Here is a 27,352-nt window from a genome sequence, read left to right as displayed (position 1 = left end):
CTGATGTAGCCTTGTCCCCCTGATCCTTGATGGTTCCTTACTTATCTGGCACATCTGAGTATAGATTTGGTATTCCCGTTTCTCCCCCCCCCCTACCTCTTTGTTTCCCTTCTTCTTGACTGCCATCGGGTGGTCGTATATGGAAGCGCCCCTGCTGTGGCCCGACGGCCATCTTATGTTTTCTTGCCTCGCTTTTGTTTTAAGTTGTTATTTATGTTACGAGGGTGTATCCTGATTTCCTTTATGTGCAGTCTGCTTTTCTGTAGGGTGCGGAGCCCCGGTGGGCCAGTCATTGTGATTGCACTGTTTGATCTTTTACCTACTAGCGGCCGGCCCTGGTGGTTGTAGGCCCGTGCTTGTAACCTTCTTTCTGCACAATAAAATTAAAAAAAAAAAAAAAAAAAGCTTTGAAATTCACTGAAAAAACCATAGGTTTCAGAGACGTTAGAAATTAGCATTTAAAAAACCTTAGAAATTCACAGAAAAAAACATAGGTTTCAGGGGTGTTATAGTTAGCTGGCCATTTCACTCGTACAAAACCATAGAAATTCTACCGTTATAGTTAGTTCTGCTAACTATAACTCGCGTGCCCGCAATGCACTGCAGATGATGTCACATATTGCATCATTCATGACATGGCCAGTGACATCACTGATGATATCTCAAATGACATCACTGAAGACATCATTAATGACATCATCCACGTGACAATCTGATACACCTCATCTTACACTAGTATAACCTTTAATCACTCACTGTAAAATACAGAGTACCATATTTGAAACCATTGACACACCAATACCAGTTACTACATACCAACTCACTGATTCCTAAGTCTACACACACAACTCCCTATTCAACAACAGAATCATTTATACATGCAGTCACTAATTAATAGAACACTATCAAATGCACTTAAACACATATATAGACATTGACACATCAGCAGTCGTCTTAGTCGGTTATGCAGTCATCCTACTCACTCGTGAAAAAAATTAATCACACTTACATTTACTCACTTACACAATTATCCAACACCTCATTTATTCAAACACATAGTAATTCATAGCTAATATTTTTAAAAATCTCCATTACAATTATACACTCATTCATATAGTTACTCTCACAATCACTGACTCTTACACATACTTATTTATATACACCAACTCTCACATACAATGCCTTTTATTTTTTTACTTTAAGATGTACAACTAAAACATATATTCGCTCACCAACACACAAATAAATACACTCAGTCACCCAAACAACTGTTTCCACATGCACTTTTAAACCTATACACCTAGGTAATCACCCATTCACACATCTATGCATAGAGTCACACACACCCCATCTAACCACACACAAACACACTGTCCCATACAAATACTCACCCAACTAATCAGGAACTAATATACACACTCTTGTAGTTAGTGACCAACTGATGCAGTATGTTATACAATAACAGAGACAGTGATGCATACATTCACATAGTTTAGTTACTAATCCATGTATTAAGTGATACACTTTTAATTACTCACTTAAACAGACAGTCAGACCGCTACTAAATCATCCATCCAGACAGTTTTATATCCACTCAATCTTCAATACAGATTGGTATATATATAATACATATTTAAATTTCAAACTAAACCACATTCACTGGATGATGTCATCAGTGATGTCATCAGTTATGTCACTGACCATGTCATGAATGATGCAATATGTGACATCAGCAGTGCATTGCGGGCGCGCGAGTTATAGTTAGCAGAAATAACTATAACGGAGGAATTTCTATGGTTTTGTACGAGTGAAATGGCCAGCTAACTATAACACCCCTGAAACCTATGTTTTTTTCTGTGAATATATGTATACATACATATATAAACATATATATAATCTGCATAGCTATATAAATACAAATATAAATGCATGCATACATATACATATATGCATACATATGCATGTTATGTACATGAAAGTTTGAAAAACACTAATAAAAGCAAAGCTAAAAAGCCGCCTAATTACAAACAGAATTGCTTTAACTTAAACGAGGGCGAGACCTATTGCATTTTCAATGCTTGTTTACTTTGGTCCCATCAAGAAGGCATTCAGATGTGTAACACATTTGCCATAAACTCTGAATGTTAGCACTCTAGTTGCTCATTAGATCAATGTAGTAAAGCTACTGCTCACCAGGGAAGTCAGCTGCTGGTATTCAAAGTGCATGTTTCAGAGTGCATGTCGGAATTTTTTAATGAAATAGAAGAGGATTTGAGAAGTCAAAATTTGCCCTAATTGTTCTTTCTGCAGCAATAATCATAATTTCTATGGCAAAATTAACCACCTCAATTTTTTCCTTTGCAAATTAAATGTTTTAAGTGTTACCACTTTATTCCAATCAAGATGGCTTCAGGTGTGCCATACTTTTGTCATACGTAAGACTGTTAGTGCTCTAGTTGTTCTTTAGAGCACCCTGGGACATTCTGTCATTGGGCTATACTTGGGCTACATCTGGGTGATATTTGTGCTACATTTGGGCTCTTTTGTCTCTGGTGGCCATCTTGGGAGACTTATTTGTTATGAAGTTTCCTAATTTCCTCATTTACTACAGTCTCCTCAGTAGGAATACTTTCAGTTTTTTACTTTGATTCAATCAAAAAGGCATTCAGATGTGTCACACATTTGCCATACATTCAGAATGTTAGCACTCTATTTGCTTATTAGATCACTGTAGTAAAGCTACTGCTCACCAGGGAAGTCTGCTGCTGGTATTGAAAGTGCATGGTTCAGTCTGCATGTCAGAATGTTTTAATGAAATAGAAGAGGATTTGAGAAGTCACTCAAAATGTGCCCTAATTTTTCTTTCTGCAGCACTAATCATACTTTCTATGGCAAAATGAACCCCCTCATTTTGTTCCTTTTTAAATTAAATGTTTTAAGAGTTACCACTTTATTCCAATCAAGATGGCTTCAGGTGTGCCATATGTTTGTCATAAGTAAGACTGTTAGCGCTCTAGTTGTTCTTTAGAACACTCTGGGAAGCTGCAGTAGAACACAAAGGAATCAACTGACAGTCTCTGCCCTTGTTGGATGTACATGTTTTACTGAGAATGTCAGACTTCATTCTCACATGACTGAGAAAGATAATGTGAATTTACAGAAAATATGTTCTCAATTTAGCTTATAGATCACATACCAAACCTCTGTGGGAAAAGCATGAGAAAATAGTTTTCTCTCAAATATGATTCATGATATCCCAGCAGAAGGCTTTTTCACATGGTAAAATCACCTTAGAACACACCACAATTCCTAAAATGAGTATGGTACCATAAACAAATGATTTATAATGTAACTAAAGTCTTAAAACCTTCTATTAACTGCAATGCTTTTTAATGAGGTGCTATCATGTATATTGGTCCCGAGATGGCTGCCAACACTTCATGGATGAAGTGCTTACAGCCAATCAGATCTCACGATGAGATGTGTGGTTAGGCTCCGCCCAGATATATCTATGATTTTACTTTTGATTTTCTCAGGAACTACTGAACGGATTTACACCATTGAACCAAAAGGCACTAGTGTGAACCAAGGGCTACCTTTTTGCCAAATGTGGTGTAATTCCGTTCAGCAGTTCGGGCTGTAGCTGCGATTAAAGGTTCCTATGGCAAATTGCATGTGGAAAACGCGTTCTGGGACCCCCCTTTTTTCTCAGCCCCCGCTTGACGAATCACCCCGAGACTTTCAGGATAGGAGCGGAGCACCCCACCTATTTTGAAAAATTCGCGAGGATTCGTCAACCGGCGCAAAAGTTATTCAAAATAGAATTTTCAGATTTCCTATGGAAACACGGTCCTAACTATAACTATCTACTGGCGACCGCCAGTAGATAATATATATATATATGTAGATATATGTATATATGTATATGTATAATATATGGTGAGACCTACATAAAAAAGGAGACTTCAAAATTTCAAAATGTTTATAATCATATGTACTCTGACTTTTCTGACTTTTCTGTTTTACAGGAGTATATTCCTCACATGGCTCAAGAATATGGATTTCAGTATGAGTTGGTGCAGTACAAGTGGCCTCGCTGGCTTCACCAGCAGACTGAAAAACAAAGAATTATCTGGGGTTACAAAATTCTCTTTTTGGATGTACTCTTTCCACTAGCTATTGACAAAATAATATTTGTTGATGCAGACCAGGTAATTATAAAAGATATTTTGTTATACAATTGCTAAATAATACAGTAATGTCCCAAATGTCACTCACTTTGATGCACTCATTTTTGTGAAATGTTTTTCTGCTGTGTAGGTTAGTTATGGGAGGGCAAAAGCTCATAGCTGTACTTGGAAGCAGTTACTGCAGTTGAAAGCTTTCATTGTTAACCTGACCAGATTACAGACTGAGCATTTCGTTTCAGGATGCTCCCAATGTGGGAAGTTGATTTTCAGTTGCACTTGTCTTTGGGGCACAAAAACATTTTTAAAAATCCATATTGTTATGTAATCCTTTTTATGGCAGTCTCTTATGTCCCACTTTCTCAAGTCTGCACTTAATCACATACATACCTATGCAGACTGGTATGATACTCCATTATTGGTAAGGCTTTATTTTGACACGTTAGAGGGGGATACAGAGGCCAATGAGAACACCTAAAATGCAGAGAGAAAATTATAAGTGATGGGAACTGAGAGTCTCCTTCAAATAGATTCGGTTTCAAATTTCAGATTGTAGAGATTCCGTGCCATCACCAGGAATGTTTTCTTCCACCTGCACCACCTTTGCCAACAGCAAGAGATCATTCTCCTTCTGAAGCTTCCCCAGAAAGTTGCCTTTGTGCTAAGGGTAGTAATCTCTAGACTTGAAAACTGCATCACAGTTTACAACGAGCTACCAAAAAAAGAACTTCCAGAAAGGCCAATTTCACATCAGCCATCTCCTAACTTTTTTGAGAGGCCTCTAGCTTATCCCTCAGGAAATTTAAATGGCTACTGTTGAAGAAATATAGCAGACGTTGACTTATTTAGCCCTTGGAAGGTGGTACTTCATTTCACCAGGACTCTTGAGGTCTGTACTCTGCTGCCCTGGCAGAGTATGGCCTGCACTATTGAGATAGTTCTGGTTTTAGAGGAGCTTTCGCCACGCCAGCTAATCTGAAGGTAATAAATATTTGTAGTACAGTCAACTTATTCACAGTACTCGCATGGCAATGTTTTTTGTTCTTCAAAAACAAATTCCAACAGCGTAGGCTGTTTTTGGTCAACAAAACTAAATGGTTGTTTGGGGGTCATTTGTTTTCCTGGCGGTCACCAACATGAAAAAAGTACATTGGAAGGGCCAAGGTGGCCAGTCAGAGGTACTCAAACTGATGACCCATTGTTAGTTGAATCATCTGTCAAGGGTTTCCACCAGTGGAGCCAACCACAAGGGCTCTGCCAACAGAAAAATGACAGTTCACCCAACTCTAAAGATAGTGGGCAAACCGGCAGTTTGGAGGACAGGGCACTCTGCCATGTATGTGGCTTTAAATAAATCTTTTTGTACTTATTTAGACTCTGCACAATCACACCTCAGGTCACTTCTAGAATGTCTTCCTGCCCTAATAGCCACCCAGATGCATGAGGTTGGTCACACTGATACTGCTGGCCATGCACTCAGCATGATACAAAAGTTTTGTTGGTAGACCTGTTCACTCCATGGCTCTTCCTTGTAGCCCATCCTGCTCAACTAGAATTCAAGGGAGATTTCATAAATTCAATAGAGAGCTGAACACCCATCACTTCAAAAAAAAACTACGAAAAGGAAGCTTGTGAATGTCACAGAGCCATAAATCCATGTTCTTACTCATTTTTCTATGCAAGTCTTAGTCCTCAAGCATGGCCCATCAGTTGCCCAAGGCTAGTGAATGAACCACTAACCTTCTCAGTTGACTTCAACCCTACAGACCTTTGCTGTCTGACACACTCACAATTTTTCCCACAGAAAGTTTGAAGAACAGTATCCCAGTCCTACCTGTTCAACGCCTTGTCTGAGCACCTACTGCCACCTTCCCTGACTCCCTTTAGCAGTTTGCTGACAATGGCATGCAGAACATTAAACAAAAAATATAAGGAACTGAAAAAGAGTGCCTCTCATGAATGTATGTTCTGCATATAATTATACTCTTTTCCCATATTTCTCTTTCCTCTCCCATTTTTTATATTGCTATTTTTTTTTGTTTGAAAAATAACGTAAGTTACTTGCTGATATTCGGTTCCTTTTTTTAATGCTCCTAAAATGTGAATTCCAATATCCCTCTTTTAAGATTTTAGGGCTTATTACTATCCATATTAGTAGGCACTGTATTGTGGCGAGTATATCTACATCAAAAGGTGTTGGGCATTAAGCCCTATCTCTCTAGTAATAATCAATTGTAAATTTCTGTTCTTCATAGTAAGCAAGTGTAGTGCCTGAGTCTTCAGCTTGATCACAGCTAATGTAACAAATATGCTTTGATGCATGCTGAGGTTCTGGGGAAGTAGGTGACACTCTTCCGGGCCAAAGGCATGCTATAGCGAGCCTTCCTAGACCCAGTCATCTACAGGTAAATTGTGGAAATGGGGATTTCCTAACCACAAAAAGCAAAAATGAGGCAGTGGGAAAACAGGTCCTGTTCATCTCACAAGAGGAGAACCTGCTCCCAGGCGAGAGCTAAAGATGTAGTTCCTTGGTGCTAGGTTCACCTAATTTCCAGAGCCTATGCTGGTCTTGGATAAGTTGGAGCCAAAGTTCCTTTCCCCTTCTGCCAACACCTCTTTGAGACTTTTTAGCAGACTATTTTTTATATTTTTGGAGCTTCTCTCCACTCTGGGGTGTCGCCTGCAACCAAACTATATATCTAATCTGCCTACTGCCAATGCGATTTCCATAGCAGCTCCAGGGCCAGTTGGTGTCGCCTTGAGTCATACCCTTAACTAAGCCCAAATCAATATACAAGCTTTGGACACTCTATAACACTTACCCCTAATAGAGCAAAGTTTTGCTTTGGTGATAAGGACCTTGTTTGAGTATAAACCTCTTGCGGAACACCATCCAGGGGCACAAAAGATTGTGCGCGGAGCTGAATTTGCCTGCATTCTGATGCATCATAGATGCCGGTTTGAATTTCCATGCAATGAAGATAATGGTAGCGAGGCGTACCAGTTGCTGCTCTCTCATTACACTGATACTGGCCTCTGCCTTGACCCCCAGACTGTTTGTTGCCATTATACCTCTTCTGAAAATAAATGTCCATGCCCTTCAAGCCCCTCTTTGAATGGTTCTGCTTATTTGTCTCTGTCATAAGAAATGCCACTGTTTTGGAATCTTATTTGCCTCTTCTAAAGGTCAAGTCCAACTTGTTGACTTTGATTTTACAGCCCTGCATTTCATCCTTGGAGCCATTACTTAGTCCTAATGATTTCCTGTTGAATCCTATAATGCCCACCTTAGAAAAGCCATTTTCCTCACCTGCCTTGAAGAGATTGATTGCTCAACCCCTTATGTAGGCCCACTCCTGTGACCCCAAATTTTTGTTAGGGCATTCCTCTCCTTAGAGCCTGGTGGTTGAAGCTCTGTCAGTAAAATAGATCCCAAATTATTTTCTGTCCTCTAAAACAGATTGAGCGTCAAAGTGAATTGATAAAACGGGGTGCACGTTTTTTGCCAGTTTGTCCCTGCGGATGACAGACACCACTTGTTTGCCCTCATGCTTTACCTATGCTTTGTGGGAAAAGGCAAATCTGGTCACAGTCACACTTCCTTATCCCAAGAAGGGACCATTCTCCCAGTTGTTCAAGGACTGCTAAACTCTGCCAAATCCTCTGACTGGGTCAGAACATCACAAACAATGCTAGCCAGTCCAAGTACACGGAATGTTCATCCAATGGCACATTTGGATGCATTGCAAAGGATATTGTGGTGATGTTAAATCATATATAGTGACTGCGGATTCAACACTGAGAGGATTTTTGGTTATAAAGCAGATTCTATCATAGAGGACACTCCTCTTTCCGAGATCTTACTTTATCCACTCAGTAATTTCACTAATACTGAGATCTTTGATTTTTCAGGATACAACATTCCATAAATCAAAAGCTTTCCCCTCTGTTCCCGCCTTCTAACCAGTTTTTTTCTTTGGTCCAAGGAAAGAGTATTGTTAGGGGAAGGCAGCATCCATAGCCGCAGCTCTCCTCCTCTCCCAACACAGCCACAACCAAACTGCTCTAACTTCTTCCCTCACTAACTCTATCAACTACTTGATGCATGTGTTTCATGATTTTTACACAAATAGTGTAACCACTTACCATCTCTCATGGTATCATCTCAAACCATTGTTTTTGTCCACAATGTCACCTCAGATTGGACCCAGCCGTATGCAAATCAGCCTCAGTCCTGCTCCAATAGGAAGAGCCTATCCCAAACTGACAAGCCAGGCCCTCACTGAACTGGAACGCAAGCAACCCAAGACCCGTTTCATCCTATTTGGGCCTCTTCAGTCTGGTGCAGCTTGGTTCCAGTGGCACAGTGAGCACAGGACCCTGTCTACGCATACCCTTGGCGACTGAGAGGTTACATCAAACATACAAATGGTGATGGGAAGAATGCTGACAAATAGTCTACCTACTGTCAATTGCTCAAGGTAGCATTTCAACCCATCAAAAGTGCGCTGTGGCCCAGTTGCAACTGGACCTCCACTGAACTCTGATGTGAGCCTCTGGCTGAAATTCTGCAAGGGTCTTCCCCTGAGGTCCTGGGTGCTTTAGGCATGTACTCCTGTGGTCGTTTGGACACCAAAAGAAAGTTTGGAAACATTTGAAAACCCTTCCACCTGAGCTTTAACAGGACCCGCTGCGAAAAGTATCCGACCACCAGTTCTACAGTGTTGAATTGGATTTCAGCTTCATCCAACTCAAAGATCTGCGAACCTCTGAAAAAGTGACACAGCTTATTCTGCATTGGACCTTAGGAGAAATGTCAACATTTTTCTACTAAGAAAGTGTCAAAGTCCATTTTTGAAGTGAGACTGAACACATTTTCAAACTTTTTGACTACCAGACTTTCAATGGAACTAATGCACTTGGTGCATCTGACTCAGACTCCATCGCAATAGCCTGAAATTGTGCTAAAGTCCTGGTCTGCAGTTTGCATAGACTATCATTGGTGCTTACTGCTTTTTGGTGCTATTTCTACTTAAAACTGTGAAAATTCATATCTCTGGTTTTCCTTATTGGATTCTTTTGCCTTCTGGTGTCATTTTTGTTTATTAAATTGTACTTTATTTTTACTAACTCAGCTTGGGATTTTTATTGTTTGTTGTTTTGACCTTATTACCATTTTGGTTCTGTGTAAATAGTTTACACATTGGTCTAAGTTAGGCTGGTATGATCTGTGCCAAAGCCTACAAGGGGTTTCAACTCAGGGTAATTTAGTGAGTTTGACGGCTGACCCTGATTAGAAGAATTATTATTCTCTGAGGTGGGCAGTTGCCCACCACTAATAATAATGCTCTTTGTTACAGATCTGGAGCAAGATTGGTAATCCTGATGTAGGAGTTGTGCTACACTATCTTTTCTGTGCTCTAGCCAGTAAATGGTAGATTATCACATAAAAATGTTTATACATTTGTCTAACATTAATGCCATGGTTTTTGAGTTTCCAACAATGACTCAACAAGATGTGCCATATGGAGTCAAGCTGCACTTCACTGATGGGGCCTAGCAAGGTCACAACATGATTGGGGTTGCTTGGGTTCTGTTCAGAGGGCATGTGACCTAGTGCTCAGTGCTACAGTGAGGCTATATGGGAAAGCCAAGACTGATTTGCATATGGATAAGGGGCTGCCTATAATGGCACAGATAAGTGAAAGGTGTAAAGTAGGTAATGCCTACATTATTTACTGTTTATCAAATGTAATTGAAGAATTCACATCCATGATTTGTATGTTTTCTATTTCAAATAGTAGAGGAAATCTGACAGCTGCTTTAGGTGCTTTTAATACCCAATACGTCAATGAAGCATTCTTTTATTAAATCCGAAACGTCTGATGGATATTTCTAGCTGCAGGTTCCTCACCTTTTTAAGCCAAATTTCCAGGTCCCTTTGTGAAGCCACAGCAAATCCATGAGTAGTGTAAAGCTATGCTTCATCTCTTCGGCACGCTGCTGGCTCCTTCTGGCGCACCTCCGGGATCCAAGGAACCGCAAGGGCCTTTACCTGGACATCTGCAGGCGGGTCCGTCCTCTTTGCAAGCTGGAACCTCTGAACCTGTGAATAGCCACTACCAGCTTCAGTGCTGACGTCAGTCTTGGCACCATATCCCACATCAGAACCCGGACCATCGACGCCGATGTCTACACTGAACGATGAAGAGCAACCAACTGTTCTCTCCTACTCCAAGTTGATTCCTCTTCAACTGAGGCTGCTCCCTGATCCCACAGGGTCGCAGCCTTCTGGCAATCAATCAACTCTGATATATTGCCCTTGCCTCAAGGAAATGCCCAAATCATTCACAATCTGTTTGGCACAGATTTTGATAATTACTGTAATTATGAAATTACTCAACCCTATACTGAAGACAAAGGGAATCTAAACTGCAAGATGCCAGTGAACTAGTTTCTTCTTCGGACACTAGATTGGTCCCTCCACCTGGGCTGGCTGCCAGAGAAAGTGCTTCCTTTGCAGTTGTGAAGGCATCTGAGGTTCTTGATCGCCAGTGTCCCATGATGGGGGTAAAAAACAATGTTCTCCAAACTGGACAAATTAATAATGAGACCCTACTACCTTTTAAATAGGCCCTCACAGACATTCTTCTTGAGACATGGGCAAAGTCATGTTTCAGATCACTGATAATTGAGCAGATAACGAGATGCCACCACCCTGCCCTGGTAATCCAGCCTCCCTAATGCAACATCCGACCCCAGAGAGTTTGATTATTCAGGCTTCTTCAAGCAAGGTCAAACCCAGTGCCTTGCCTACCAACCTACCGGGTAGAGAATCCAAGCATCTTGAAACGTTCAGAAAACACATCTTCTCTTCCACCACACTGGCTCTGCGGGCCATTAATGTCAGCTGCTTAATGGGCCGCTATTCTCCTGCCCTTTGGGATTCTGTTGCTCAGGTTATACCTGCTGACCCTGATGGCTTATGTGCCACCCTTACACAAGCCACTCAGTATGACTGCAATGCTGCTAAATTCGAAATTTACTTTTGGGATAAACACCACAGATTGCCATGGTTGGGAACTTACTACCAATGTGACACTCAGGAGACCCTCCTGGTTGAGGTCTACGAGCATCTCAGGGGATGTCTAATCTTCCATCATGGATATGCACTGGTTGGCTCTCACCTCTTTGGCGAAAATGCAGACTCTTCTCTTGAGAGCTTGAAATACAGCAACACCAGAGCATGCACTTTGACCCAGTCTGCTCCAACGCATCCGTTCCATCACAGTTCTGCAACTTTTGTCACTATGGTAGGAGTATTCAATACTGCCAGCATCCACCCATGTAACCAGCCCAGCAAACCCTACTGCCTTTTTGTGGTAGAGGCATCCACAGACAATGTGGGCAATAAGGGCAGCATGCAGCCCAGTCCCCTGGTCTCCCAGTTGGAACAGCAGCAATACTTCTTTAGTTTGCCCTTCAAGTTTCACGCGATCTTTTTAGAGACAGGATTCAACATTTTCTCCCAGTGTGGCAAGCCATCACTTCAAATAAATAGGTCCTACAAGTTGTCCAGCTGGGTTACGCCCTTCCGTTTCTTTTAACCCCACCATATATTGCAGCAACCTCACAGCAGCTGACAGAGGACCAACTGTCTCTCTTGCAGCAGAATGTGATGGTCCTTTTGCCCAAAGGGGCCATAGAGAGGTTTCTAGCCTCAGAAGTAGGAATAGAGTGTTACTTCCACTACCTCCTTGTGCCGAAGAAAGATGTAGGCCTTCAACCTATTATAGATCTTCACCCTCTCAATGCCTTCCTATGGTAGGACCAATTCAAGATGCTCACTCTGGCACAATTCCTGTCTCCCATTGACCCTGAAGACTAGCATTGGACATGCACAACGCTTATTTACACATCCCCGTCCTGAAGGCCCACAGACACTATTCATGGTCCATAGTGGGGCAGGAGCATTTTCAGTTTGGTGTGCTCCCTTTTGACCTAACCAGTGCCCCTCGGATGCATCTTTGGAGTTCAGGGGTTCCAGTCTTACTCTACCTTGACAACTGGCTACTGAAAGCAAGCTTGCTCCAGGCACCTGTCACCCACTTTCAGACTACAGCAAACTTATTGACATCTTTGGGATTCCCTATCAGTGTCCCGAAGTCACACCTGACTTCTTCATAGACCCCCCCCTTTCATCTGAGCTATTCTGGACATAGTGCAGGTTTATGCCTTCCCCCCAAAGCTGAGAGACAAGGACATTTTGGCTATGATTCAGATGTTCCAGCCTCTGTCTTGGTACTTAATGAAGATCACTGAGGCTGCTGGAACTGATGGCCTCCTGCATCGTGCTGGTCAAGCATGCCTGGTGTCATATCAAGGCTCCTCCAGAAGGACTTTTGCAACTATTTCCTAATTTCAGAGTAGACTACTAATGATCTGTAGTGATTCTTGCGGGACTGTGATTGGATTAGTGGCAGGTCCCTCTCTGTATCCCACCCAGAACTAAAAGTGGTCACTGATACATCGATTCTGGGTTGGGGAGACCATCTGGGAGAGGTGGAGATTAGAGGTGCCTGTCTCCAGCTGTCACGCACGATCCATGTTACTCGGGAGCAGTACCCTCAAGAGGCCCACCTTCTTCCGAATCTGATATTCTACGCACAGAGTATCAGAATGACCAGATGAAGGGAAGGCAAATTAGGGAGGTTACTGCGGGGAGGGAGACCTTAAATGAAGGTTAACAATCTCAGACTTATACTTATGAATTATCGTATTCTAAACAGATCAAAATATTAAGGACTGTCTTACTCTCAATTTACCTGTAAAAAGAAAATACGTGATTCAACAACTAATATCTCTATTAATGTTCTTGTGAAGTATGCAACTGAAGATCAATTATATTTTCGTGGAGGATTATAGATACTCTCAATATATTTCAGGAAAGTTCAAGTTCAAACAATGGTCCAGTTCACAATATATCCAAAATGCCCCAAAAGTTCACTTCAAGAATGTCACATAAAGCAATGTTCTCATATTCACCAAATTCTCAGGACTAAAATGATCAATTCTCAATAATTTCCTGATAGTGATTTAAGAGACAAAATCAGTTACTGTTATCTCTGCACACAGGTTACTTCATGGTTAAATAATGGTTAACTTGTCTCAATCTAATGTAAAATAACTGTCCTACCTGCACCACTGAAAAAATAAGACGGTGGTTTACAGGCAAAGCCTCAAGGGATAATTGAACCGCAGTGAAGAATCTGGATGCTTCTTTGCCCTGGAACACCAGAAACTATCTCCCCTCACTGAACACAAAACACCAGCAAGAAATTAGAACCTCCTGTCCTTGCAACACCGGGAATAATCTGTGTACGAGAAGAGGGCGTGGCCTTTTTTTTAGCGTTACGGCAGCCGACGTCTTCTCTCACGGAATGGCCTGAAACTGAGAAATGACATGGTTAGATAGTAAAGAAACTGTGATTTATGCCGAACATTGCGTCCTGTTCAGCGGCTCCTGATATTTATATATGCAATGTTCCTTATTTTTACGCCGTCCTGGTCAACGGCTCCTGATATTTACATATGCAGGGTCTTTTGCCTTTCCTCAGTCTATGTAGAGAAACAAGCTACCTTATCTCTATTGCTGGTGTCTAATGTTCGAAATACCACAGCATGATCTAATTCAAGTGTCTTACTAGGATTGTTATTAAGTTCTATGCTGTCCAAGTAGTGTGTCTTCTTTATGGAGTCTTTGATTGTTCGCATAGGAGAACCATAACACCAGCCCAGGCCCAGCTCTCATAAACCTCTTTGAGCTATGGGCCATCAACTTGGCGTTGAATGCCTTAGTGAGATCTATCAAACGGAAACTAGTGCAGGTGCTTACAGATAACACCACCAACAAGTGTGTGGTACTTCAACAAGCATGGCTGGGTGTGGTCATGGACCCTGTGTCAGGAGTTGCTACGCCTCTGGTAGTGGCTTGAACAATAGGGGATTTTCCTGGTGATACACCACCTGGCAGGATCTCTAAATGCCTTGGTGGATGAATTCATCTGTCAAAGGCTGGGATCACGAATGGCAGTTACATCTGGTTGTGGCGCAAGGTACCTTCTGCAACTAGGAAAATCTTGACTTGATCTTTTTGCCACCACGCGGAGCATGCAATGTCAACACTTTTGTGTGCTATAGTATCTGAAAGAAACACGTAGTGATAGATTCCTTACCTTAGAATTACCCCCAGGCGTCAGACTGGATCCGCAAAGTTTTTGTCAGCAGTACCCCTGCGCGTTGGTAGGCGTCGTCATGTGGCTCCGTGTGCGTCGTTGGCGCCGAGATGACGTCGCTGGAGCTACTTAGACGCGCCCACACGCGCTAATGTCAGTTCTTTCTTTTTCCGCGCCAGCAAGCGCAGATCCGGGAAGAGCAAGTACCCCCAGCCACTTTTTGACTGAGTTTTTTCAAGGCCTTTTGTCTCAATTTCTTTGAGTCAATCGACTCCTGGTGTCGTAGAGATGCCTGGCTTTAAGGACTGTGGGGACTTTCACCGCATGATGTCGGTGACGGACCCACACCGCGTGTGTCTCTACTGCTTGGGGCGCGACCACGACTCCAAGTCATGCCCGACTGCCAGGCCATGGCGCCGAAGACTTTGCTGAAGCAGTCCCAAAAGTTGCTGGAAGTCCAGCAGTCTGCTCCGCGCCACTCAAGGTCCCGGTCCCTTGGGAGGTCGAGAACTGGTCGCGGAGCCGTCACCATCGTTCCTCTGGATCTAAGTCTTTGCACTCAGGGTCAGGTAAGTCGAAGCATTCCAAAAAGAAGTCGAAGAAGTGTTGTCGCTCCTCGACTTCCCCTCGCCCATGCGGCTGAGAGTGCGGGTGGTGCCACCCCCGTGGCTCCGGCGTAGCCTAAGACGTCGCAGCTGGCCTACCCACCCTTTCCGGGTCCGTCGGCGATGCCTGCTCAGGTGCAAGAGTTTCTTGCTGCCATGGCCCGACTCTTTGGGCCGTCTGGCCCCGCCGGTGCACCTACGGGCCCGATTGGGGGTCCTGTCCTTCCATCGCCGGTGGCTCTGGCCCCGGCGTCACCGGCGGCTCTAGCACCGCAGGACCCCCCGGGATCCGGGACCGGACCCCGGTCGACGCCGGTTGACCTTATAACACCTCCACCGACGTCGACCCCACCGGCACCACTTCCGACGTCGCCCGCTCCTCGGGACGAAGTCGACCCCAGTTTCAGCCCTGAACCGGACACGGTGCCGGATCGGCGTCGCTCAGCGCCGATTCCGACGCCGATGGGGTACTTTTTCCCCTGTGTCCGTCCTCCTTATTTTCAGCCTGTTTTGCAGACTTCGGAGGAAGGGGAGGACTGGGAGGGGTCTTAGGACCCTCTCACACAACAGTGTAATTATGATCCGGACTGAGTAGAGGATTTGGGGGATGCCAGTGGTCTTGACACCTCACCTGAACTTGGCATGCTGTCTCCTCCTACCGTGGCTACAGAGGAGGGAGACAGTTACGCAGTGGTAGTGCGTAGGGCAGCCGAAGCCCTCCACCTCAAACTCCATACAGTGGCCGTCAGGACTAACCTCCTGACAGAAGTGCTTCAGCCGGCGGCAACGTCTTCGGAGCCCTTGCTGCCTTTTAATGACGCACTTTCTGACATACTTTTGGGCACTTGGTCCAGGCCCAACACAGGGGATCCTGTGGACAGGAACGTGGCCCGCTGCCATCGTCCGGCTGCGGGCGACCCCCTCTTTCTCTCCCAACACCCCACTCCCAAGAGCTTGGTTGTCCAAGCCACTGCTTCCCAGAGCACGTTCCCTTCCGCACCTCTGGATAGGAATCCAAAAAGGTGGAGCAGCTTGGCAAGAAGCTGTTTTCTTCTGCCAGCTTAGGGCTGCGGTCGGTAAACACTGCATGCCTCTTAGGCCGTTATTCCCACTCTCTGTGGGATACGGTTGCGCAGGTGCTGCCCAACTGTCCGGAGGAGGCACGGCCAGTACTCTCCCAAGCTATAGCAGCTGGGAGAGACACAGCAAAGCTCACTAGTCGTTGTGGGCTTGATACTGTCGGCTGTGCAGGGCGATTTCCACGACGGTGGCGCTTCAGTGCCACGTCTGGCTGAGGACAACTGGTTTCTCAGGGGATGTCCAGAACACTTTGATGAACATGCCCTTTGATGGCATTCGCCTTTTTGGCAATAAGGCAGATAGTGCGTTGGAGCGTTTTAAGGACTCAAGGGCTACGGCCAAGTGCTTGGGCCTGTCGGCCACTCGCCCTCCTCCACCCTCCGCTTTTCGCTCCTTTCATGGCCACGGAAGGGGTGCCCCAACACATTCGTTCCAGAGCCACAGGCCTGCGCAGCAACATCCTCAGCGTGGACGTGGGAATCGTCAAGGGGGTTCTGGGGGCCAGCTGGCAGGTCAGTCCACCTCCACCCGCAGTATCCACTGCCAAGCCTTGCTACTCCGACCTTTCAGTCCCATCAAACGCCAGTGGGCGGCAGAATTCGCCATCATCTCCCCCACTGGTGCAACATCACATTGGACAAGTGGGTGCTGCAAATTGTCCAAAGGGGCTACTCCCTCCCCTTCGAGACTTCCCCTCCAGCCATGCCACCTCAATACCACCGCATGTCGGGGGACCATCTTGCGCTTCTTCAGCAGGAAGTCACGGCCCTTTTGGCAAAGGGAGCCATCGAGCGTGTTCCTGGGCCAGAAGTAGGTTGTGGTTGTTATTCCCACTACTTTCTGGTCCTCAAGAAGGACAAGGGTCTCCGTCCTATATTAGACCTTCGGAACGTCAATCGCTTCCTCCGGAAGGAGAAGTTCAAGATGCTTACACTTGCCCTGGTCTTGTCTGCCCTGGACCCGTAAGATTGAATGGTAGCGTTGGACTTTCAGGACGCTTACTTTCATATCCCCGTCCTGCCGGCCCACCGGCGTTACCTGTGGTTCACAGTAGGCCACAAGCACTTTCAGTTCACTGTGGTCCCTTTTGGCCTTACTAGCGCCCCTCGGGTGTTCACGAAAGTGATGGTGGTGGTCGCAGCTCAGCTGCGCAGATCAGGGGTCCCAGTCTTCCCTTATCTTGACCACTAGTTGTTGAAGGCGGGCTCCCCCCAGGCAGTCGTCTCCTACCTCCAGACTACGGCCGACCTCCTGCATTTGCTGGGGTTCTCCATCAACGTGACGAAGTCGCACCTGATTCCCTCTCAGAAGCTCCTTTTCATTGGAGTGGTTCTGGATTCAGCGCAGTTTCGGGTTTATCCTCCCGAGCAGCGAGTCCAGGATATTCAGGCTGTGATTCCGATCTTTCAGCCTCTATCCCGGGTTTCGGTCAGGATGACCCTCTGGCTACTGGGTCTGTTGGCCTCCTGCATCCTGTTGGTGGATCATGCCGGATGGCATATGCGGGCTCTGCAGTGGGACTTGAAGTTCCAGTGGGCACAGCATCAGGGCAACCTGTCCGATCATGTCCAGATCTCGGAGGGCACTGCACAAAAATTGCAGTGGTGGCTCATGAATCGCGTTAGGGTCAATGGCAGATCCCTCTCCCTTCCCCAGCCGGAACACACAGTGGTGACGGACATGTCCCTTCTGGAATGGGGCAGCCACATGGGAGAGGCGGAGATCAGAGGACTCTGGTCTCTGGCGGAGTCCCTGCTCCATATCAACCATCTGGAGCTTCGGGCTATCCGACTTGCACTGAAAGCCTTCCTTCCCTCTGTCAAGGGGAGAGTAGTACAGGTGTTCATAAACAACACCACCGTCATGTGGTACTGCAACAACCAGGGCGGGGTGGGGTCGGTGACCCTATGTCAGGAGGCTCTGCATCTCTGGACATGGCAGACGAACCCAGCCGCCGGTGCATGCTGGATCATGAATGGCGTCTGCACTCGGACATGGCTCAAGGTCTCTTTCAGCAGTGGGGAGAGCCCTGGTTAGAACTATTCTCCACCGGAGAGAACGCTCAATGTCATCAGTTCTGCGTGTTGGAATTTCCAAGGCGGCACTCGCTAGGCGACGCTTTTCATTGCGAGTAGAGTTGTGGTCTACTATACGCCTTTCCGCCTATACCACTTCTACCCAGAGTGCTAAAGAAGATCAAGCGCGACCGGGCCCAGGTCTTTCTTGTGGCTCTGGCCTGGCTCGAAGAGTATGGTATCCCGAGCTACTCAGCATGGCCATCGATCCCCCGATCCGACTGTCTCTTCGGGAGGATCTTCTGTCGCAGCAACAGGGGACGGTCTTCCACCCGAACCTGTCCAGCCTCCACCTCCTTGCGTGAAGATTGAGCGGCGGCAGTTGACGTCTTTTGACTTGCCTCCCAAAGTTTGTGATGTAATCTTGGCAGCCAGGCGTCCTTCCACTAAGGGGATATACGCCTGCAGGTGGAATAGGTCAGTGGCATGGTGCACAGCAAAGGCTGTGGATCCCCTTTCTACCCCCCTTTCAGAGGACCTTCTATTCCTTTTTTCTTTGGCCCAGCAGGGCTCTGCTCTGGGCACTATCAAGGGCTATCTCTCGGCCATTTCAGACTTTCTGCTGCTTCCAGATCAGCCTTCCCTTCTCAAGTCCCCTGTTGTCAAAAGATTCTTGAAAGGTATTACTCATCTTTTCCCTCCTGTTCCATTCATAATGCCTCAGTGGGACTTGAACCTGGTTTTGACATATCTGATGTGTGCTCCCTTTGAGCCACTTCACAAATGTCCTCTTCGTCTTCTCACTTTAAAGACAGCTTTCCTGGTGGCCATCACCTCTGCCAGAAGAGTGAGTGAGCTCCAGGCTCTTTCTTCTAAACCTCCTTTTCTCTCTGTCCATCCAGATAAAGTGGTTCTAAGAACTCGTCCATCCTTTCTCCCAAAGGTTGTTACTGCCTTTCATATCGGGCAGACCATCACTTTGCCCACCTTCTTTCCGCCTCCGCATCCCTCAAAAGAGGAAGAGAGGCTCCACCGTCTGGACCCAAAACGTGCGCTCTCATTCTCTGAACCGCACACAACAGTTCTGGGTGGATGACCAGCTCTTTATTGGCTACGTGGGCGCCAAGAAAGGTTGAGCCGTGCACATGCGGGTCATTCTGTGCATAAAGGTTTGTTATTCTTCTGCTAAAAAGGAGCCTCCGGTGGGGCTGCGCGCTCATTCTACCAGGGCGACGGCAGCCACTACTGCTTTGGGACGGGGAGTTCCCTTGTATGACATCTGTCAGGCAGCTACGTGGGCCTCGCTGCACACATTTACTAAGTATTATTGCCTGGGCAGCCAAGTCCGGAGAGACGGCTTCTTTGACCGTTCTGTCCTCCAGGATTTTCTGGTGTGATCTTCGTTCGCACCCCCACCACCGCGGTTGGTATTTCTGGGGTATCTATTCTAAGGTAAGGAATATATCACTACGTGTTTCTTTCAGATGCACAAGTTACTTACCTTCGGTAACGATATATCTGTAAGAAACATTAGAAGTGATAGATTCCTTACCGCCCCACCCATCCTCCCCGTTCTGTGAACTGATTTCTAGGGTTAAAGTCATCCCTTTCAGGGCCCTAGTTTCATGGCACCAGTGGTCAGTTTCTTGCATGGCTCTGCGTTCCTGGCGCGGAAAGTCGTGTACAGAACTGACGTCAGCGTGCGTGGGCACGTCTAAGTAGCTCCAGCGAAGTCATCTCGGCGCCGATTACGCCAACGACGCACGTGGAGCCACGTTACGACGCCTACCGACGGGCAGGGGTACTGCTGATGAAAACTTTCTGGATCCAGTCTGACGCCTGGGGGTTATTCTAAGGTAAGGAATCTATCACTACTAATGTTCTTACAGATATATCAATACCGAAGGTAAGTAACTTGTACTTCTCAGACCTCCTTCTCTCAGAGACTCATTCTGCCTCGAGTAGAGCTCTGGACTCCTGCCTTTTAGATGTTGCCTCCCCTCCCAAAAGTTCTGAAGAAGATCAGGAATAACCGGGACCCAATCATCCCAGTGGCTCTAGATTGGGCCATAAACGTGTTGTACCTGGAACTCCTGGGCATGAGCATCTGTCCTCCAATCAGACTGCCGCTTGGGATGATCTTCTGTCGCAAAAGCAGGGCAAGGTTTTGCACTTGGGCCTGTGCAAGCTTCACCAACATCCTTGTAGATTGAGTTGACGGCATGTGACTGCATTCGGCCTCCCTGTAGAGGTGGTTGATGTTGTATTGGCAGACAGGTGTCCCTCCACAAAATCGGTAAAGTCTGGTTGTTTGTGGCTTTGTGCAAGACTCCGCAGACTGACCAACTTCAGGCCAAACTTTTCGAAGTGTTGCTTTTTGTATTGTCACTAGCCAAGCAAGGGCTTGCCTTGGGCACAATTAAAGGTTATTTGTCTGCTCTTTAGGCCTGTTTACAGTTGCCAGATCAGCCTGCTTTCTTCAAATCACCTACAGTGATGCATTTTTTTTAAAGCTTTGCTGCATATGTTTTCACCTACTCCTTTCATTATGCCTCTCTCGGACCTGAATCTAGTCCTCGCATTCCTCATGCACACACCCTTTGAACCTCTATGCAACTGTCCATTATGGCTTCTCACCCTCAAGAGTTTTCCTCATTGCCATAACATAGATGTGACGTGCGTCTTTCCTCACCGCCATAACATTAGCGTGAAGTGCGCGTGAGATGCAGGCCCTCTCTGTCAACCTGCCATATATGACTTTCTTTCCAGGCATGTTAGTATTGAGAACCCAAACCCTCTTCGTTCCAAAAGTGGTGACGCCTTTTCACCTCAGGCAGAACATCATCCTCCCAGCGTTTTTTGCTCTGCCTCATCCCTCTAAGGAGAAAGACTGACTGTATCGATTAGATCCTAAAAAAGATCTCAGCTTTTTTATCTGTAATACCAAACACCATTAAGTGGGCAATCAACTTCTTATTGGATTCACCACAGCGATAAAAGACAAGTCTGTACAGAACAGAACTATGTCTCACTGAGTCTTGCTCTCTATCAAAATCTTCTACACATTGGCCAAGAAGTTCACAGAAACACCACCTGGGAGGTACGGTTTTGGTATCCCTTCAACAGAGGAGGAATCTGAGATCAGAAATATCCATCAGGAGAACAGGTTGCTTGCCTTCGGTAACATTCTTTCAGGTGAATACTCATTCTAACTACAGATACCTCACTGACCCTCCGATCCTCCCTGCTCTGTGAAATGGAAAAGGTTTCAATAGACATCTGGACACTGGTAATGCAAATCTGCTGACGGGCTGTGCGTCTAGGGGTGAGGCCAGCTTAGAGAGCAACTGTTGTCTGCTGGAATGGGTGGTGCTTAAAAGAGACTCCGCATGTCACGTCCGGAATGGAATTATGTCTGAGTGGAGCTCCACAATGCCACCTACCGGTGCTCAGGGGTACTGCTAAAGATTTTAGCGATACAGTCTGAAGCCAGTGAAATGTTCAAAAGGTGAGAAATCTGCAGTCAGAGAGAGTATCCAACAGAAAGAGTGTTATTGAAGGTACGTAAACTATTCTTAATTGCCATTTCAAAATATTTCATATCAAGTACTTTTATATAACATTTGCAATTACCTCCCTTTTATAATGTTTGTGCTTATCAGCCACATAGAATGGTATTTGGTAGTCCACAATTATTTTTAAGAAAAATGTATCGGTTGATCAGATTATTTGTTTTGTACAAGTTAATTTCAGCTTAAACGTAAACACAAGTTAAATCATATGAAATTGTCAAACATTTTCGAGTTTGAAATCAGGAAACAATACTTCATAAATATTTATAAGCACCTTCTTCCTCTTCATTTGGTTTTCCAGTTGGTCACTGTACAACAACTTAATTTCCCATACTGTTCTAAATAAGAAAAACCATACTCTGTAAAGTAGGGTGTTGAAAGAACAATAATAAAATTTGTAATTCATAGATACTGTTTTTTTTTGTTAAAATAACTATCCTTATTTAAAATAGAACTTTGCTTAGGGTTTTTGGACCCTGTAGCATAACCAAACTTAGGAGCTTCTCTCTACAACCCCTCCTAGGAAAATCTCTTAGCATAGCTGACACATTTTTTTAAAAGTGTTTGGAAAAGTGGGCAAAAAGGAAACAAACTGTATTTTAGTATATTCATTACACATTGTCCGAAAGGCAAAGCCATCAAGAGAAGACTCTTTCCTTAGTGACGCTGTGAGCTGCGATTTATTCCACGTTATCCTAAAAATAGGATTTTATCCCAAGAAGTGGAAATTATAGCCCTGTATCGCTCTAGTGTGTGTGTTCTACCCACATTGGTAGCCAGTACTACAGCTTCCTTGGCAGCTTTTGTAGCAGTTTTCTTAGTGGTCTCTTAATGCTGCTTTCACTTAACAGTTACCTGTTAGCCTGTGGAATGCAAATAAAGTCAGATAGCACATGCGAGTATTCTTCATGTGCTCATCTAACATAAATTAGAAGAATGTATGTGATCTGTGAACTGTAACTTTTACTATCTTTTTTTTTTTAGCTTTTCTTCTTAGTCAGTAAAGCCTCCACCTTGCTTTTCTTTTTCCCCGGTCAGTTACACAATGATATAGCATTTTATTTATTTTATTTGGTGCTGGACAAACTTGTCAGCTCTTTAAGAAGCCTCACTTGCCATATATTATTACTATTACCGGTCTTAGACTTCTATGTGTAGTCAGAAACTATACCATCACTTCATTCCCCTTGTAAGGGGGGGTGGAGGAAAAGCAACATTGAGACTTTAGGATCTCCCCCTTGAGACCACTAACAATAGTTAGGTATTTCAAGCCCCAACCTGACGGGACTGCTGATTCAGTAACATGCAGATGCCATCATGCCAGTCATTTGTATAGTTCACAGAATCCTAAATCAGGAGGCCCCGGACATGTTGATGCACCTCCTTACATCCTATGTTCCCACTTGGTGCCTACGTTCAAGAGATCAACACTTGGCTTTTGTCCCGAAAACAAGAAAGGTCCAAGCAGAAGCGCTCTCTTTTCGTGCTCTAGCCGCGAAGCTTTGGAACTCTCTCCCCATGGGCATCAGGAGCATCAGTAATCTTGCCTAATTCCGCAAAGCCATTAAAACCTACCTCTTCCCCACCTGAGTCACCCGGGTGCTTGATACACGGTCTCCTTAGCGACTCTGTAGCAATAGCGCCGGGACGCCCCTTTGCTGGGGCAGCTGTGCGCTATACAAATGTGTTAACATAATAACATAACATTACTGGCTTCCTTTTACGACACCCCATGAGGGCTCATGAATATTTTGAAGGTGGCTAAATGTTTCTAGCTGTCTCACTATCCACCACTTTTCAATGTTTATGAAAACGCAGTTAGTAATATATAACTTGTCACCATCCATAAAAGAAGGTCTTGATGGAGATGCATCTAAATTCAACTCATTTAATCATATAAAACTTTATTCAGTTGCCATTTGATACTACAATTTGCTTGCCTCACATGCACTTTAGTAGGTCTGGCAACTGTAGGAATGCCTCAAGTCTCGTTTTCAAGATCACCTTCATGCTCTTGTCTCCTATCCCACAAGACTGTAGCATACAAATCTCCAGTTACAGATTATGCCTGGATTTTTATCACAAGCTTTTTGCCTACATTTCTTCTGCAATATGATCAAAACATTTATTATGCACTACCCTTTTTTTAAATATGTTTCATTCAAATGAAGAGCCTCAGCACATCATACAGCATTCACTGACAAAGATGAGGTCTGTACTATATACGTGTGAAATTATGTGTAGGCAAACTCTGGTGATTAACAGAAACACTTGACACAATGGCAGAATGTTCTCTTAGATTATAGGAAGTATGTCTTTTACAATAAAGTAGATGTTTCAGGTAAAATAAGCTCTCTGCATAACATACCTGCAGTTGCTATTAGGAGGGCCCCATAGAGAGCACTTCCCACCCCCGAGCTCCCTAAGTCAACAGACATGGTAGGTGAGGGATCTTGAGGAGGGAATGACAGTTGCCTGTTTAATGGAGCGCTAATCCCGCCTCACCTCTGCCTCCTGAGAGTCATTTTCCCCCCATATACTGGAGAGGTAAGGGATTGCATTCATATTCTACGTCCCCAGATTGTCAGGGAATAGAAACTGTTAATCAAGAGGTTGGCATGCAGGGAAAAGTGTGGTTAGAAGTTAGATTGGGATAGTTTGATTAGAGTATGAACATGAAGCAAAACCCCATAGGTAATTCATGCATAGTTAATATTTTAGTACTTATTGAAACTACTAGAGAATGCATACCCAGTACTTTGTACTTAAAGTTTTCCTACTGTCTAGCTTGACTTCATTATGCGACTGATCCATATGTTTTACGACACGGACTGTGAAGAGCTTGCAGAGTGTTCTCCATATACTATTTTGTGATCATTCCTTCTAGCTGGTTTGCTTGAAAGAGGGGGCTAAAATCTTCCTGAAACTATTCTTTTTCGAGGTTGCTCAATTATTTAGTCCACTGACCTATTGTCCAACTTGGTTCTAGCCAGTATCTGTAGTCCTGAGAGGTTGAATGTGTGACTTCTTCCTGACTCTATCAGGAATGTTTGTTTGGTGCCATCTCCATAGCCCTTTCACTTCCTCTCCCTTTCTGTTTTTCTGTTTTTGTCAGATTGAGCCTATAAATATTCCCTTTTGTACATCCCGGTCAGAAAAAGATAGGTTTTTGGCTTATCCCTAACCTTACTTTTCGCCCTATTAAGAAATTATCTGCCCTACCAATTCAAATGAACGCAGTAACCCTGAATCAGGGCATTCATGCTTGTAACAGCAGAACAAACTCAGATAGAAACGGAAAGGCCACCTTTTATAGACAGAATTGCTCAAGTTTAATTGATTATAATTTGGTAGATGTCAGACTATGGCCCTGTGTCTTAGATAGGGTCTTCATCAGTAGAATAGATAGCGACCATAATTCGCTAGAACTTATCCTGGGTTTTACTCTGAATATCTCTATAGTTACATTCACTCAACACTTGGAAAATAGATGCCAGTTATCCCACAATAAGCTTAGAATTCAAAGATGCTTTGAGAGTCGCTCAGAAGAGACCATTAGGCACATCTATAATTTAGCTGAGACAAGTATAGGAGCCTGCAATAATCTTGACCTCTATCTGAATCCAGTATCTTCCTTAATAGAGAAAGGGGAAATTCCCCACAACTTGAGGAGCTTGAAAAAATCTTGTATATCGAAGCAGATAAACAGTGTAACAAAAGGGATGGATGCACCTTCCTGGTATAATAAGCAATGTTGGTTGGCTAAACCAGAACAACTGGTTATAAAAATATCGTAAGGCATCCGCAGTGGCTTGAGGATCATGATGTTTTATGTCCCTTTCAAGCTGGCGTCCAGTCCAGTCCTCCTTCTATTGATCAAATATTTAGGCTACACATAATTTACTGTAAAACGGTTGTAATTAGTAATGGTAGATTATATGCTGTGTTCGTGGATCTCAGAGCGGCTTTCAATCTGGTCCAGACGGCAACTCGTTGGAAGGTGTTATCAGAGATCGGTGTCTCCGAATAGCTAGGTAGAATTATAGAGAGATTATACAAATCTAATTATGCCCAGGTTCAATGTGGGAAGGTAGGCGAAGTGACTAAACCATTTCCAGTAAGTAGAGGAGTATGATGGGCTGTGTGCTGGCCCTACCCTATTACACTGTTACTTAATGGCTTAGTAAGACACTTGAATGTTATAATGATGCGCCTAAATTAGCTAGCCCTCATGTCTGCTGACAACACTCTCATCTTAGCCAAATCACCCATGGGATTCCAGAGAATGCTGAACCAGTTTAGCAGCTTTTTTCTTGACAGGGGGTTGGAAATTAATATGTCCAAAACCAAGCACACAGTCTTCAACTCATGCCACATGACCCAATCGAATCCAACATTGAATGGGGTATCACTTAAACAGGTACATTTGTTTGAATGTTTACGAGTTACTCTTGTTGAGGAGTTGGAATGGGCTCAGCATGTCTCAAAGCAGAGATTAAAACTGGGGCAACAAGTAGGAAGATTGTTAAAGATATATCAAGTTCTTTATTATAAACTGTTCTCTCCTGTCCTACAACGCTTCTTCTATCAGGCTTTGGGGGTGGCCTTATATGACACAGAGCTGTGAGGTCATAAAAATCTTAAAACTCTAGAGGTGGGGGAGAACCGGTTTTTGAGGCAGCTGTTGAGCCTACCAGCCAGCACCCATTTGACTCCTTTAAGGCTTGATGCCGGCCTTAGACCAGTCACAGAAAAAGTGCGGTCAGACCAGTAATTTTTGGGGTAGGGGCTCTGGGCCTCACCCGAATTGACGTCGTATCGCAGTGGCCTTGAGAAAATCCTCAGACATCCTTCTGCAGTTGATTTCCCTGGATTAGATATATTAGAGACACACTTTTTGATCTGGGTCCAGCTAATTTGTGGAAAGATCCTGAGGGAAGATGTCTCTCTGTTTCAGTAAAGGAACTGAAAGCATAATTTAGAAATTACAGGCTAAACAAGCTCTTAACATCATCGACAACAGGTATGTTAACTAGTCTTTTTGTAATGTCAATGTAATGAACCATTTCTAGATGAAATTGACCTAAATTTGGTTAGGAAACTTTACTTGCACTTCAGATTTGGCACTTTGCATTCATACCTCAAGATGGTTGAAGTCAGCCTATTCAGCTACTATGGATTGCCCATCCTGTGAAAATGAAAAGGAATCGGTGGCCCATATGGTGTTGTGTTTGTCCAGCTTACAGAAAGGCAAAGGCCAGGTAGATAATCCCAACATTTAGATGCCTAGGTACCACGAAGCACATGGAGGATTGCAGAATATTGCAGACTGGCTTGACTGCCCCTTTGTGTTTGCAGTTTCAAGATACCTACTGAGCATGTGGTATGTCAGGAGATAATTAGGAGCAGTTTCCAAACCAAATGAAACTGGATTTAAAAAAAAAATAATTAACATTATCTGTTTGATCTTGAGATTTTATGTGTATTGTATCAATACTGTGTAACAGGTTGTTTTTCTGTGACATCTTCTTTTTACCTTTTCACTTTTTTAGATCACAAACTGTATTTTTAGATATTTTTTATATTTTAATTGTATCATTCTTATCTTACAGTTTTCTTACAGTTTTTTCTTGTTTGTCTCCTTTATTCTATATTACT

The 27,352-nt window shown here is 44.3% G+C and overlaps 1 protein-coding gene across 2 annotated transcripts in view; it reads left to right on the top strand.

Annotated features, from left to right (window-relative positions):
- The window catches only part of UGGT2 (UDP-glucose glycoprotein glucosyltransferase 2), a 1,472,699-nt gene that overhangs the window by 1,295,971 nt on the left and 149,376 nt on the right, over nt 1-27,352 (top strand). For both annotated transcript variants that reach the window (XM_085622547.1, XM_085622546.1), the window contains one exon: nt 4,029-4,211. In XM_085622547.1, coding sequence (XP_085478673.1) covers nt 4,029-4,211 — 183 coding nt within the window. The remainder of the gene's footprint in view (nt 1-4,028; nt 4,212-27,352) is intronic.

Source organism: Triturus cristatus, chromosome 8 (genome assembly GCF_964204655.1).
Source record: "Triturus cristatus chromosome 8, aTriCri1.1, whole genome shotgun sequence".
Lineage (NCBI taxonomy): Eukaryota > Metazoa > Chordata > Amphibia > Caudata > Salamandridae > Triturus > Triturus cristatus.
This window is presented reverse-complemented; position numbering and strand designations above follow the sequence as displayed.